Consider the following 12,443-nt stretch of genomic DNA (forward strand, 5'->3'; position numbering starts at 1 on the left):
GAAACATGAGCAAGTTAGGGCTGTAGAGAAAACCACAGGACCGGGTCTTCCTGAACCCCACCTCCCAACCCAGTGGGGGCATGTAGTAGAGTTGGTGGGAGGTTTTCGGGAAGCCAATGCATCTGGGGGTGGTGGCAGGCCTGGGCTCACTTGTTCTCAATAGGACTGATAGAAGAGCTAAGTACCAAGTGAAGGACATGAGGGTGATCTCTAGCATGGCAGCAGTCACTATGAGGAGGAGCGAGGAGCAGCCGGCACCTCAGTGTCCCGCTGTGGACAGAACCGTACAGGATGAGAGCCTCCCCACATGACCCCGGACCTCACTACTGGAGTAGCAAGCATGGTGCTTTTCCTGCTGCCAGCATAGGGCCTGCGGTCATAGAAACCCCATGAGCGTCCCAACAGGAAGAGCAGTCCATGTTTGGACGAGTGAGCTCGGAAGTGCAGAGAGGGGATTTCTGGTGTAAAGACAGGGAAAAGAGAAGGAAACACAGCAAGGCACAAAATCTTGCTTGTTCCATGTCAGGATAGTTGTCAATTCTCCCGGCCACCTTGCTTACTGATTTTGGGGTTTGTGGTAGAAAATTCGTATTTCCTACCACGTGTGCGACATTCCCAACAATCACATAGTGAGCACATGTGAAAAGGACGCTATAGAACCGGTCAGTGGGTAGAACTGAAACACACGGATTTACCAGAGCACAGCCTAGTCAGCCTTTCTGAGGCGCTGCAGGGGGGGCAGAAAGTTCCTTTCACGTGTAGAAGGTGACAGCAGAGAACGCCCATTAGGTACCGTGTACATCAAGACCATCGGTGTTAGGAAATAAAATGTAATCTTGAAAAGATACACATTGACTATGTAGGATGAGAATGCTTTTGGAATACGCATTTTCAAACAAATGCAAACACGTCCCCTGAAGACGGGAAGCTAGAAGAAGAGAGGCAGATCCCGGGTGATGGACTAACTGAAGAACATACAGCATGCTTCTGCTTTAGCCTGACCAGAGGCTGCTGGGGTGGCCTGCGTAAACACTCACAATGTCCCAATGTCTAAGGTTTCCTCATCAGTGCCAAGCTCAAAGAAGTGGGGATTTTCTGATTCAAACATCCTGATATATTTGGGGGGAACTGTGGTCTCATATTCCACTGGCTATCTGGAGACTCTGAAGCAGGTGTGTCCAAATACACAAGAGGAATCCAATTCATTAAGGCTGCCAACATGTTACCTTGGGGAGGATAGAAAAAAGCATGTGGAGAGGTTATGTCTGTTATTATTCTGAGGTCAGTTCACTTACCAGAACTAAGAGAAAGGTCTTATGAAAGTCCAGGCTACCCATGGCCAAAAGAAGCAAAACTGAATTCAGAACAAACCTAAATTGGCCAGATGAAAGTGCCACACTGAAGAATTAACTAAGATCCTCAAACCTTTACACAGATTTCCACATCACGGCTAACCCGAGCCTCAACCATCCACGCTACAGTACGGACCCTTGCATCCTCTGCATTAGCAACACTTTGGCTAGAGGAAGATGCGACATTAGAATCAGCACGCACCTTCCCTTTCTGGTTCAGGGTTAGTTTAATTTTCTTTACGACAAGTCTAGCGAATCACTGGTTCAGCTCAAACTACAGCAACGCCATCAAACAGATACGAAGATGCTGATGCTTTCAGGGTGATTTTATTTAGCTGGAGGACATTGATGGAAATAAATCAAGCAATCTCCTTACAATCTCACATCTTAAAACAAGTCAAAAATTCTATGCAAACACCAGAATTTATCATTTTCCCTAGGAAAGATTGCCAAAAGGAAAAGACATTAATGACTAAGAAACACTGATGCCTCTTAGGAAATGTTTTTGAAATGAAGTATTTTCATTCACAGGTTTTAAAGTACAAAAAATAAATGATTTAATTCTGAATAAATCATATTCTAGGTTTCAATTATTTTCACTAATTTATCACAATCCAGAAGGCAAAATAATGAGGATAGGCCACTCCAGTAGTGAATTAAATGCGTATAGTGTATTGCATCAATAGTCACAATGTTCCAACCATTTCATGAGCTAAGGTTTTTGTGTAGATCATATAAACTTTTTTGCAATTGACAAAACATGTAATCATCTGCTCTAACTATTTCTTCTGAGGCAATAAGGAAAGGAACAAAAAAAATCTATTGAAGAAGACACAGCTTACAACATGTGAATGTCTTGACTTTGGTTTCTAATAATTTTTTTGACTCTTCTTTTGAAAGTCTTCAGTTGGGACTCCTTGGAGGATGCAGCAAAAATCAGTTATGTAACTATGCATCTATATTCAGGACACTGAGTGGTGATTAGCCATAGAAATTGGAGTACCATATCTACACGTCGTACTCTACTTTTTAAAAGAAAACATCCCGTCCGCCAGCCTGGTTTGTTCTTTCATCTTCTGTCCACTTCCGGTTTCCACTGAACTCACTCTGTTTGGTGTGGTGGATCTGGGGCCCTTTGTTGACATGATCCGTTAGCTGACTGGAGAGAATGAAGCTTCTCAACCCCCGCGGCTAGAGGCCATTCCTTATAGGAGTGTAAATGGGAGTTTCCCTCCATTTCCTGGGGACCTTGGTCACTTGGTGGTGGGATCCAGCAGCTTTGCCCTATGCCCATTCCATATATGTGGGGCTTCTGTCTCCATGAAGTCAGACGCACTGACCCTATTCAAAGGAGATGGAAGGGGGAAGAGGAGAAGAAAGAGGAGGGATAAATGAAGAAGAGATGGAGAACATGGAGGGAGAAGAGGACAGGATGAGAGATGAGGGAGAGAAGGAGATTTCATTGTTTACATTGTCTAGCAAAAGAGATCCTTACAGTAGTCTTAGGATCATAGACTTAGAACATGAGACATGAAGGAACACATCCTCAACCTATTTGGGACTCATTTTTTACAATTAACATAGTCTTGGTTGGCTGAGTTGACAGAGAGAGCTGACAGGGTCCTCTGTCTTCTCTGTTTTCCTCCTATCTCCACATCTAGACCATTAATGCCTTAGAACAAAGTTCCGTTTTGAAACACATTTCCTCCCTCCCATCACGGCCCTCTTTCCTTCAGCTCAGTGCTCCTCATTTAACCCTTGCCCACGGGCACTGGCTGAGGTCAATGAAGATGGCTCTGTGGTCACCCACTAGCACTATGCTTTCTAGGAACAGAGGACACACTGGTTCAGAGCCAAAACTAACCTCCAACTCCTTCCCTACTTTCCCTCCCCACCCAACCCTGCACGCACTTTCACGGCAAATATCTATGAATGGCAGACACAGGATGAGGGATTGGACCACACACATGGGAAACAAAGGAGTGGCTCAAAAAAAAAAAAAAAAAAGGATCAATGCATTTGCCATAAGACCAGATACAAATGACAATGTCCTAACACAGGAGCTTCCAGCCTTCCTAAAGCACCAACCATTTAACATAGTTTCTCATGTTGTGGTGACCCCAACCATAAAATTATTTTTATGGCTACTTCATACCTGTACTTTTTCTGCTGTTATGAATCATAATGCAAACATCTGATATGCAGATGGTCTTAGGTAAGCCCTATGGAAAGGCTGTTTGACCCTCCAGAGGTCACGACCCACAGGTTGTGAACCACACTTTTAACCCGTCTTGGAGTATTGCTCTAGCTATACAAATCCTTCATTCTTTTCTGGTATAACCACATTTCTGTTAAATCTCTGAGTTTTGGATTAAGTTGCAACATCATACCACATGTTCCTCCTAAGCAGATTATCTCCCAAAGGAGCGATGTACTTTTAGTTGTTCAAGGAACAGTAACTACAAGGCAGCTTTTTTTTTTGTCTCCTAATAGTGCTGGCAACAATAACACCTAGGCAACTATTGAAAATACTGAAGTTTCAACAGGCAACAGTTACCATAATAAAACATCTATTACAGTTTTTATTCAATTCCTATATGTGCTTTAATATACCCGTCTTGCTCAAACTAGGCAATAAAATTTTTACTGAATTCAGTGTTCTGGGTTACAGAGCAGAGCACATTCAAAATGAAATGGAAATTTAGAATGAGTTTTCCATAATAAGACCCTATGTTCTTTCTATGGAAAATCGGAAGAGGGAGGTATGGTGATATGCACAACAGGAAATATCAGAAATAGAAGTAGCACTGACATTTAACTGGCTCCTGCCATTAGCAGAGGAGCTGTTTTTGTTGGCTCCAAGATTCCCTTTGCCTTCCCAAAGGCTTATGACACAAAAGCATGTTCAGTACTGCCCTCTGGGTTGTAAAAAGGACAATGATATCTGAGACCCAAACCCAAGAGACATATCATAATACACGTCCTGGCAAAAGGATCACATAAAAGGATGTGCAACTCTATTCTACCCGAAGCAGATTGAGTTCCAGGAGAGCTTGAGAACTTGGCTTGATTTCATGGTCCTTTAGTGGCCTGGCTGGACTCTCAGACAGCCAAGAGTCTGGCTGAGGGCTAGCCCCTGACAAGACCAGAATATTCTGAAATCCCCAGGACAATGTCCGGGTCAGCTTACGTTAATACGAACACTCCCTTCAGCACATGGAACCTGTTTTTCAAGAGTCGTTCCCGCCTCCAGGGGAGCTATGGTACGGCTACAGTCCTACTCAGCTCACAGGCAGGGGCTGAGTCCTGTGTGCTCACTCAGAATGACCTGGCAGACTGCAGTGTGCCTGGGGTTGGAGTAGACGGGATCTTGATATAACAGGGAAATGCAGTTAGATGCATTTCTCTAAACAACATGGCATGTCAGAAACACCCAGTGCTCACTCAGCTTAGAGGACGCTAATGGTCTTTGTGTGTAAATGACACTTCCCTTTAAAAAGCACCCAAGATCAAGGTAAAGATAACCGCTCACCAGGCTGCAGGCTGGAAGACAGGCCAGCGTCCACTGTGGGCCCGTTCGGGTCAGCTACAGGCAGACTCCCATTCTCGGGGTCTTGATGCTCCTCTAGGACCACAAACTGCAGAAAAGACAAGGGAAAAGGGGGATACCGCTGTAATTCACAAGTCACCGTGATAAGTATTAAACTGTGGCTTATCACACGCACTCAGGAGAAGGTGAATGTGGGAAGAAAGGCCTTGCCAAGGAGAGAGAGAGTCTGTTTTTAAATTTCCCTTTAATATTTTATTGCGTGTACAGGTGTTTTGACTACACTTATATCTGTGCATTAGGTGCATGTTGGATGCTCAAGGCGCCAGAAGAGGCCCTGGATCCTCTGGGACTGGAGTTACAGATGGCTATGAGACACCATGAGCGCTGGGAATCAGATCACAGACCTCTGCGAGAGAAGCCAGTGATCCTAACTGCTGAGCTCTCTCTCTAGCCCTGAGAGATTCCAGTATTAACTGGAAACCTTCCACTCACTTCTTTTAGGGTGCACAACTATCTTTACTGAAGAACCTGCTCTGATTCTGGAATCTTGAGTTAAGAGTCTTGGACCCCTAGGAGCTACTGTTTTGCTGCAAACAGTACAAGCATCGACAGGTTTCCTAAGTACTGCCCATTGGCCAGACAATGCCATGTGTCTGTATGTATAGACGACAGTGATATATAATTCATGTAAGCACAAGTCCCAAGTGATGTGGGTCACCAGTAAGTACGAATAACCAACAGCACCACTACTATTTTGCTGGGATTCATCAGCTGCTTCTTCGTGCTTGAGCAGCGTAGGAGCCAGAGTGCTACAAGGGAGGCCGGATGACCGCAACGGCATTTCTCTTTGCTCCTCAACAATCATTTTGTCATTGTTTGCACTGTCCAACTGACTGAGCACTTGCAATGCAGACTGAACAGAGCCGATTGGCCTGCATTCAGGCCAGGTAGGTTAGGTATTAAAAGAAACCAAACAGAAAGAGGAGGAATAGAAGTAAGTCCTGCTCTGGGATACAGGATGCAGGCTGGTGAAGTCCTTCCTTGTCAATAGGTAACCAGGGAGGAGGACTGCTCCAAGGTTTGGGCTGACTGTGTGGTTCAGAAAGGAGCCCTCCACAGGTAGGACCTAGAATTCAGAGTTAAAGGCAGAAGGCAGAACTCTGCACCTGTCTTTCTCATCAAGAGAAGTGTGGGGAGGTTTAACGAGCGGCGCCAATGAGGTACAGGGGCAGACAGGCTGGTGATGAAGCTGACTCGTAGGAGCCCTGCTCTGGTTTCTCTCTCTGCTTCCCACTACACCCGTCCCCCTTTGTTGCCTCCTCATGAACGCTCTCTGCAGTGACATATTGCAGCGTCAATACAACGGCCCTGCTGTGCAAGGGCACGGGCTCATTATTTCTGGCCCCAGTCAAGACGTGCACTGCAAATTTTCAACCGTGTGCCTCTGGCCAGAATGACACAGGCTCCAGGATGCTGGCTACCATGGAAGGCAGCTGATGGGAACAGATTTGTTTCCGCTGCTGCTTCTCCTCCCGGTTTGGGGACTCAGCTCTCTCTCCCTAGCTCCCTCTGACGTGTACAGCAGCATTTGGTGGGGCCGGCAGTTATGACAGCTGGGAGGACACAGCTCAGCAGCCTGGGCTTCCGAATGGAGCTCAGAGCCAACAAGCTGCTCGCCACCACAGCGTGGAGTTTTGATCTTTTTTATATATAAATACTTAAAAGGGACACATGTAGGAACCACGTCTCCTTTCCTAAAACTTAGATGAGGTTAATTACACTGCAGTCTATACCTCAACAGCCTGTGAAGTTGCAGTCCACCAAAGTCATGAGCCTCAAATCACTGAACTCTGCTTAGGGAAAGGGCCTAAGGCCCATGCTCATGGCATTTATGAAGATGGATCTTAGCATCTTCAGAAAGCTATATTGATTAAGAACGGGGTCCTGAGATTAAAGTATTTGCTGAAGATTGGCTGGATGCTAAGGCTAAAAGACACATTTTGAGAACAGGTTTCAGTTTCTCTGAAAGGCATGAAGAAAGAGGAAAATGGGAAGTGATTTTTGTTTGTTTGGGTTTTGTTTTGTTTTGTTTTTCGAGACAGTGCTTCTCTGTGAAACAGTCCTGGATCTCCTGGAACTCTACAGACCAGGCTGGCCTCGAACTCTATCTCACAGAGATCCACATACCTCTGCCTCTTGAATGCTAGGACCAAAGGAATGTGCCAAGACCACCCGGGAAAACAGTGATTCTCATCAAGCCAATTCTTAGCTTCGTGTAGTTTGATAACATTACCCAGGGTTGGGGGCAAGAAGACATCCCAGCCCTGCTGCGGTCAGGTCCATCACTACTCGCGCTTCTGCTCGACTCTTCATAGGGGTTCTTTGGGGTTTCCGAGAGCGGTTTCTGAGTCCTGAGAGGAAGCCAACGAACTGAGACAATCTCCAAAGGAAAACAAAAACCCATCCCACTCGCCGGAGCAGCTGCTTCGTCAGATTAGATCTATAGATGGTGCGTATGTAGCTGAGCCTGGCGCTGAGAACCCGAGGCCAGCGAGCAGCTCCAGGGGGCAGCCCTGCTAAGCAAATGGCCACAGAGGTGTTCATAGAGACAATTCTGGTGTATTGTAATCTCAAGAAAAAGTTGGAACAATCTTAGTCAAGAAATAGTTCTTATCGTGTGTGTGTGTGTGTGTGTGTGTGTGTGTGTGTGTGTGTGTGCGCGCGTATACAGGTTTGCGTGTCTGCACCTGTATGGAAGTGTGCCCTCGCGTGGAGGTCAGAAGTAGACATTGGACATCTTTCTCAGTTGCTGTACGTCTTATTTGAAACGAGGGTCTCCAGTGAGCCTGAAGTTTGTCAGCTAGTCTGGCTGGTCATCAAGCCCAGGGATCCTGTTTCTCTCCCTCCAGTGCTTGGATTGCAGGTGCGCAGTGGCACCCTGCTTTATTTTATCTTACATTTTAAAGCATAGCTGCTGAAGATTTACCTCAGGTCCTCAGGCTCGCATGGCAAACACTTTACTGACCGAGTCCTCCCCTAGGGCCTCCATCGTCTTTGTTACTAGGAATATGGAGTCGGAAGCTGAAAGGCCACCGTCACCTCGCCCCTGGTTTTCAAGCCACACAAGCGCTGGTCAGGCAGGCTTGTTGAAGCAAACTTGAAATCACAACACTTGGGAGGCCAAGGGAAGAGGATCATGAGTGTGAGGCTAGCCCAGGCTACAATGCAAGACTTTGTCTTAAAAAAAATCCAGATTTCTGAAAAATATTGCCACATGTGTTAACACATAAAACAAACAAAAATAATTATGCCATAAATAAACTTATTTTTTTGTTTTATTTTGTTTTTTTGGGTTTTTTTGTTTTTGTTTTTTGTTGTTGTTGTTGTTTTTTTTTTTTTTGAGACAGGGTCTTACTATGTAGCCCTGGCTGTCCTGAAACCCACTATGCAAACTAGGCTGGCCTTGAACTCACAGAGATTAGCCTGCCTCTGCATCTCGAGTACTGGGATTATAGGTGTGTGCCACTACATCTGGCAAAGTTTTTCTTTTCTTTTCTTTTTTTTAAAACTTCATTGGCCAAACATCTATTTATTGGCCAACATCTATCTATTGGCCAAGCATTTATCTTTTGATTGACATTCTTTCCAGCCATTGATGACTTAATATTCTTTCTACAAATATACAAAATACAAATAATAGGCTTAAAAAGTGCAGTTATAAAAAAAAGTGCAGTTATAAAAAAAAGTGCAGTTATACTCATGGGTCACCAAATTAAAAGTTCAAGTTTGTCCCTGAGAATCTTATCTCTCAGGAGATGATGGAAAAGGTTTTCAAGTATATGCCTCTTATTGGAAAGATTACTGTTCATACAAAACCAAAATAACTTCAGGTAGTAAAAACCATACCGAAAATACCAGGTCTACAGTAAACTCTTAACTCAGACTAACTCAAGCTCACAAGCACTCTTGAAATAAGTCCTGTTTCCCCATACCTTATATATCGAGGAAAACTAATGCACGCCAATGAGGAAGCCTGCCTGAGGGGCTCCAGGCACTAACTTGGATTTGAAATGTGCATCTCAGGCAGATTCTACGCTATGTACTGTTACAGTGTGCATAGCAGGGTCTTTGGTGGAAGCGCTTTGGTTGAACATACTGAATTTTCCAGAATACGAAACAGTTGCAACCGGTATGCTTATTCAGCTTTGGTAAATGTGGTTGAATATTTATCTTCTGATAGCAGAAGGGACTCTACATCTCACCAGAAAGCTGACACCGGGCAGGTAAGGGGACCATAGCCATAGACGATGCACTCAAACGGATGGTTTTTATTAAGCCCCTGCAGCCAGGCCTCGTGATCACCAACACAAACTATAACGCTTCCTAAGCTGTCTCAGCTGCTGGCAGTGCGACAGTATCCTCTTAGAGGAAATGGACACAAGCAGTGAGATGCCTGCTCCTTGACTCTAAGGTGGTGTTTTGAGATGAACTGCATCTTACTGTTTCGGTTTTAAAGTGTTAATTTTAAATTATTGAAAGCAAACCCCAATGACCAGATCCCTTCCCAAGTTAGGGAAGACAATGGTTTTTCTCTAACACCAAGCAGTTGTTGTGGGTAATTACCAGCAGGCAGTCATGAGAAATTACAGTTATGCAGGCCTGTGTAGGCACGTGATACGGAAAGAAAATGACTGGACTGCGGCGATGCATTGTGGGAAATAAGGTTTGAGGGTGTAGCTCAATCTAACTAGTGTGAGGTTCTGGGTTCGAGCCTCACCGTCACCAAAATGAAGGCCCACAAATCTTATGCAATGACTGGGGAGGAAAAGGAGGAGCACTGATGTATTGGTGCAATGGCGTCGGGTTTTTTTTTTTTTTTTTTTTTTAATAAAAAAAGCTTGTTCCTGCCTTTAAATGTGGTAATTTGCTCAAGTACATCCCAAGGAAGCAGGCATTCCCTGGGACGGGCTCAGAAAAGAAGGCATCAGGTCCCAAGGAAAAGAAAGGATTACCTGTAGTAGTAAAGCCCCCAGATCCCCAAGAAGAGCAGCAGGACGAGCGCGACCACACAGACAGTCACCACAGTGATGTCGCGCTCCCTCCCTTGGCCGGCGTGGCGCAGTTCCCACCATCGCAAGTCTCGGTGCTGACACCGCTCCCCAATATAGCCAACGACACAGCTGTGGATGGTGCAGAAACACAAGTCAACCAGGGACCCTTGGCACCTGATACTTACAAACTCGATACGCGGCGTCTCTCTTCCTTCACCTTTCTGGATTCAGCTTTGGGAGCCCGTGATGTGAGCTAAAAGCGCTGTGATTCACGCTTCAGAGACTTTCACCTCTTCTCTGCCTGTCTTCAGGTAATGGGGAGTTACCTGTGTACTGCCTCCATACGGCATCACAGAACGCTGATGGAAGGTAAACTCTCAGGAGACACCCTTTCTAAACCAGCACAGAGTGATTCTGCCCTAAGAGCCAGGGGAGACCTGGAAACAGAAGTCTGACCGGACCGCAATGGTTGTAGGTCAAAGGAAAGAAGTGGAAGGCAGGGAACCTTGTTGAACACCAGGCTGTAATAGAAGAGCACACACAGGCTCTGGACAGGAAGCAGAGTTTAGGCTATGGAGAAACTGCTGCTGTTTGTAAAGCTCACCACTAGCCCAAGAGAAAATGTGAGAAAAACAAAAACCAAAAAACCAGCGACACAAGAGGGCAAGGGGTCATTTGCCTATAAACACCTTACTGCGCAATGGATCATTGTAATTATAAGGTAAGTGAAGCAAGGCTGCCATCTACTGGAAATGCTTGTTTCTGGAACCAGAGCTCAGAGAAGCAACTGCATTTTCTTCACAGCAGAATTAACTTAAAAAAAAAAAAAAAAAACCCTATTAAAATGTCTCCTTGTAGCCCTGGATCTACCATCAACCCCTCAACGGCCCCGTTTTTTTTCTAAACGGCTGAAGGAAAGAACACCCAGAAATGATTCCAGCATGGAAAGGCACTGTTGAAATCTCCAGAAGGTCTGGAGTCTGTCCCCTAGTTCTACCACAAAAAGAAAGTGGGGAGTCACTTTCTGAGGGGAAAGAAAAAGGAACAACAATTACTAATCACCTATGACTGTTTTCAATCACTATTTTCTTAACTCAGTATATATATATATATATATATATATATATATATATTTTGTAGATGTCTCCTATTTTACAGGTAAGGAAACAGGTTCAGCACTAAATAATCTGCACGAGGCCACACAGCTGATTGTCAGCTCTGACTCACATAGCTCTCAGGTGTCAAAACCGAGATCCCTAGCACACTTAACACTGTTGCTTTCAACAGGGTTTTCTGTTCTGTTCACCTCTGAAAGATAATGTTCTAGAACTGACTATGCAAAAGACAGCAGGATCTGAGGTGGAGGCTTAAAGGTTAGTCAGGCTTTCTGGGGTCTATTTTAATTCTAGCTAACTTTGGCTACAGCGACTTATTGACAATCCCTAGCAGCCATCTCTTTTTAAACTGCTTGATGCTAATGGGCTCCATTTGTGAATCAAGGTGATCTGGGGTCTTGAGGAGTGTGTCAAATGGCCAGGGTCCTGCAGAGCCAAGTAGGCTGATAGAGGAGCCTCTCAAAGCCTAGCACAGCCAGAAACTGACAAGGGGGTGGGACACAGCCATGAGTCTTTTGGATTATTTAAATTATTAATTAGTTTGGATAAACAAGAAAGGAAGGAAGGAAGAAAAGAAGAAAGAAAAGAAGGAAGGAAGGACATAAAATTCCTGGGCCAAATAAGTTTGAGTTTCCATGGTCAAACAATATGAAGTCACTGTACACCAAGTAAGGGTAAAGCAGCCTTAAAAGTTTTAGTCGTTGTGAATCCATGAGGAATGGCAGAGCATTCTCCAACAGCCCTGCTATGAGGCCCAGCTTTGAAAACGATGAGTTAGAATGGTGTCTGGCCAAAGCCAAAACAGAAAGAACAAGGCCTCCTACAGGCTCAGGGGTTTGGAAAGTCCTGAACGACCAGACCAGCAAAGTTATAGGAGCCAGTGCACTGGATGCGTCAGGCCTCACTCCCCCGTAGACCACGGGGCCTTGGGCTCCGCATCTTCCTCCCAGCAAAGAATGAAGAGCCCTTAGAAGCTGCTCTGTGAGAGAGACAGTGATGAGCTCCTGATCAAGCCGCAGTGACAGGCACTCCCTGAGGTCTGTTACTGCAGAATTAATACGATGTAAGGTAGCTTGACAGGGCAAACAGAGGCAAGTACTGAGAACTTGCTAAACCACATTTTTATTAAATCAATTCAAAATAAAGCTATGGTCCAGTGACCGTGAACGCCAGTGCTTTTAAATATTACTTTTGGTTAATGGTCCTTAACTGTGTCATCTTTGTTTGTTTATTTAAAACAGGGTCTCCAGTGACCCAGGCTGGCCTTCAATTAACTATGTAGCCAAGAAGGGCCTAGAACTCCTGATTCTCCTCCTCCTCCTGCTCCTGCTCCTGCTCCTCCTCCTCCTCCTCCTCCTCCTCCTCCTCCTCCTCC

General features: G+C 45.1%; 1 protein-coding gene across 1 annotated transcript in view; it reads right to left on the reverse strand.

Moving 5' to 3' along the window:
* Positions 1-1,677: 1,677 nt before the first annotated feature.
* The window catches only part of Egf (epidermal growth factor), a 74,442-nt gene continuing 63,676 nt past the window's right edge, over positions 1,678-12,443 (reverse strand). Inside the window, 4 exon segments of the mRNA XM_005357426.2 lie at positions 1,678-2,693; positions 4,885-4,990; positions 7,196-7,313; positions 9,915-10,082. Of these exon segments, the coding sequence (XP_005357483.2) occupies positions 2,455-2,693; positions 4,885-4,990; positions 7,196-7,313; positions 9,915-10,082 (631 nt within the window). The 3' untranslated portion in view covers positions 1,678-2,454.

Source organism: Microtus ochrogaster, chromosome 21, assembly GCF_000317375.1.
Source record: "Microtus ochrogaster isolate Prairie Vole_2 chromosome 21, MicOch1.0, whole genome shotgun sequence".
NCBI lineage: Eukaryota > Metazoa > Chordata > Mammalia > Rodentia > Cricetidae > Microtus > Microtus ochrogaster.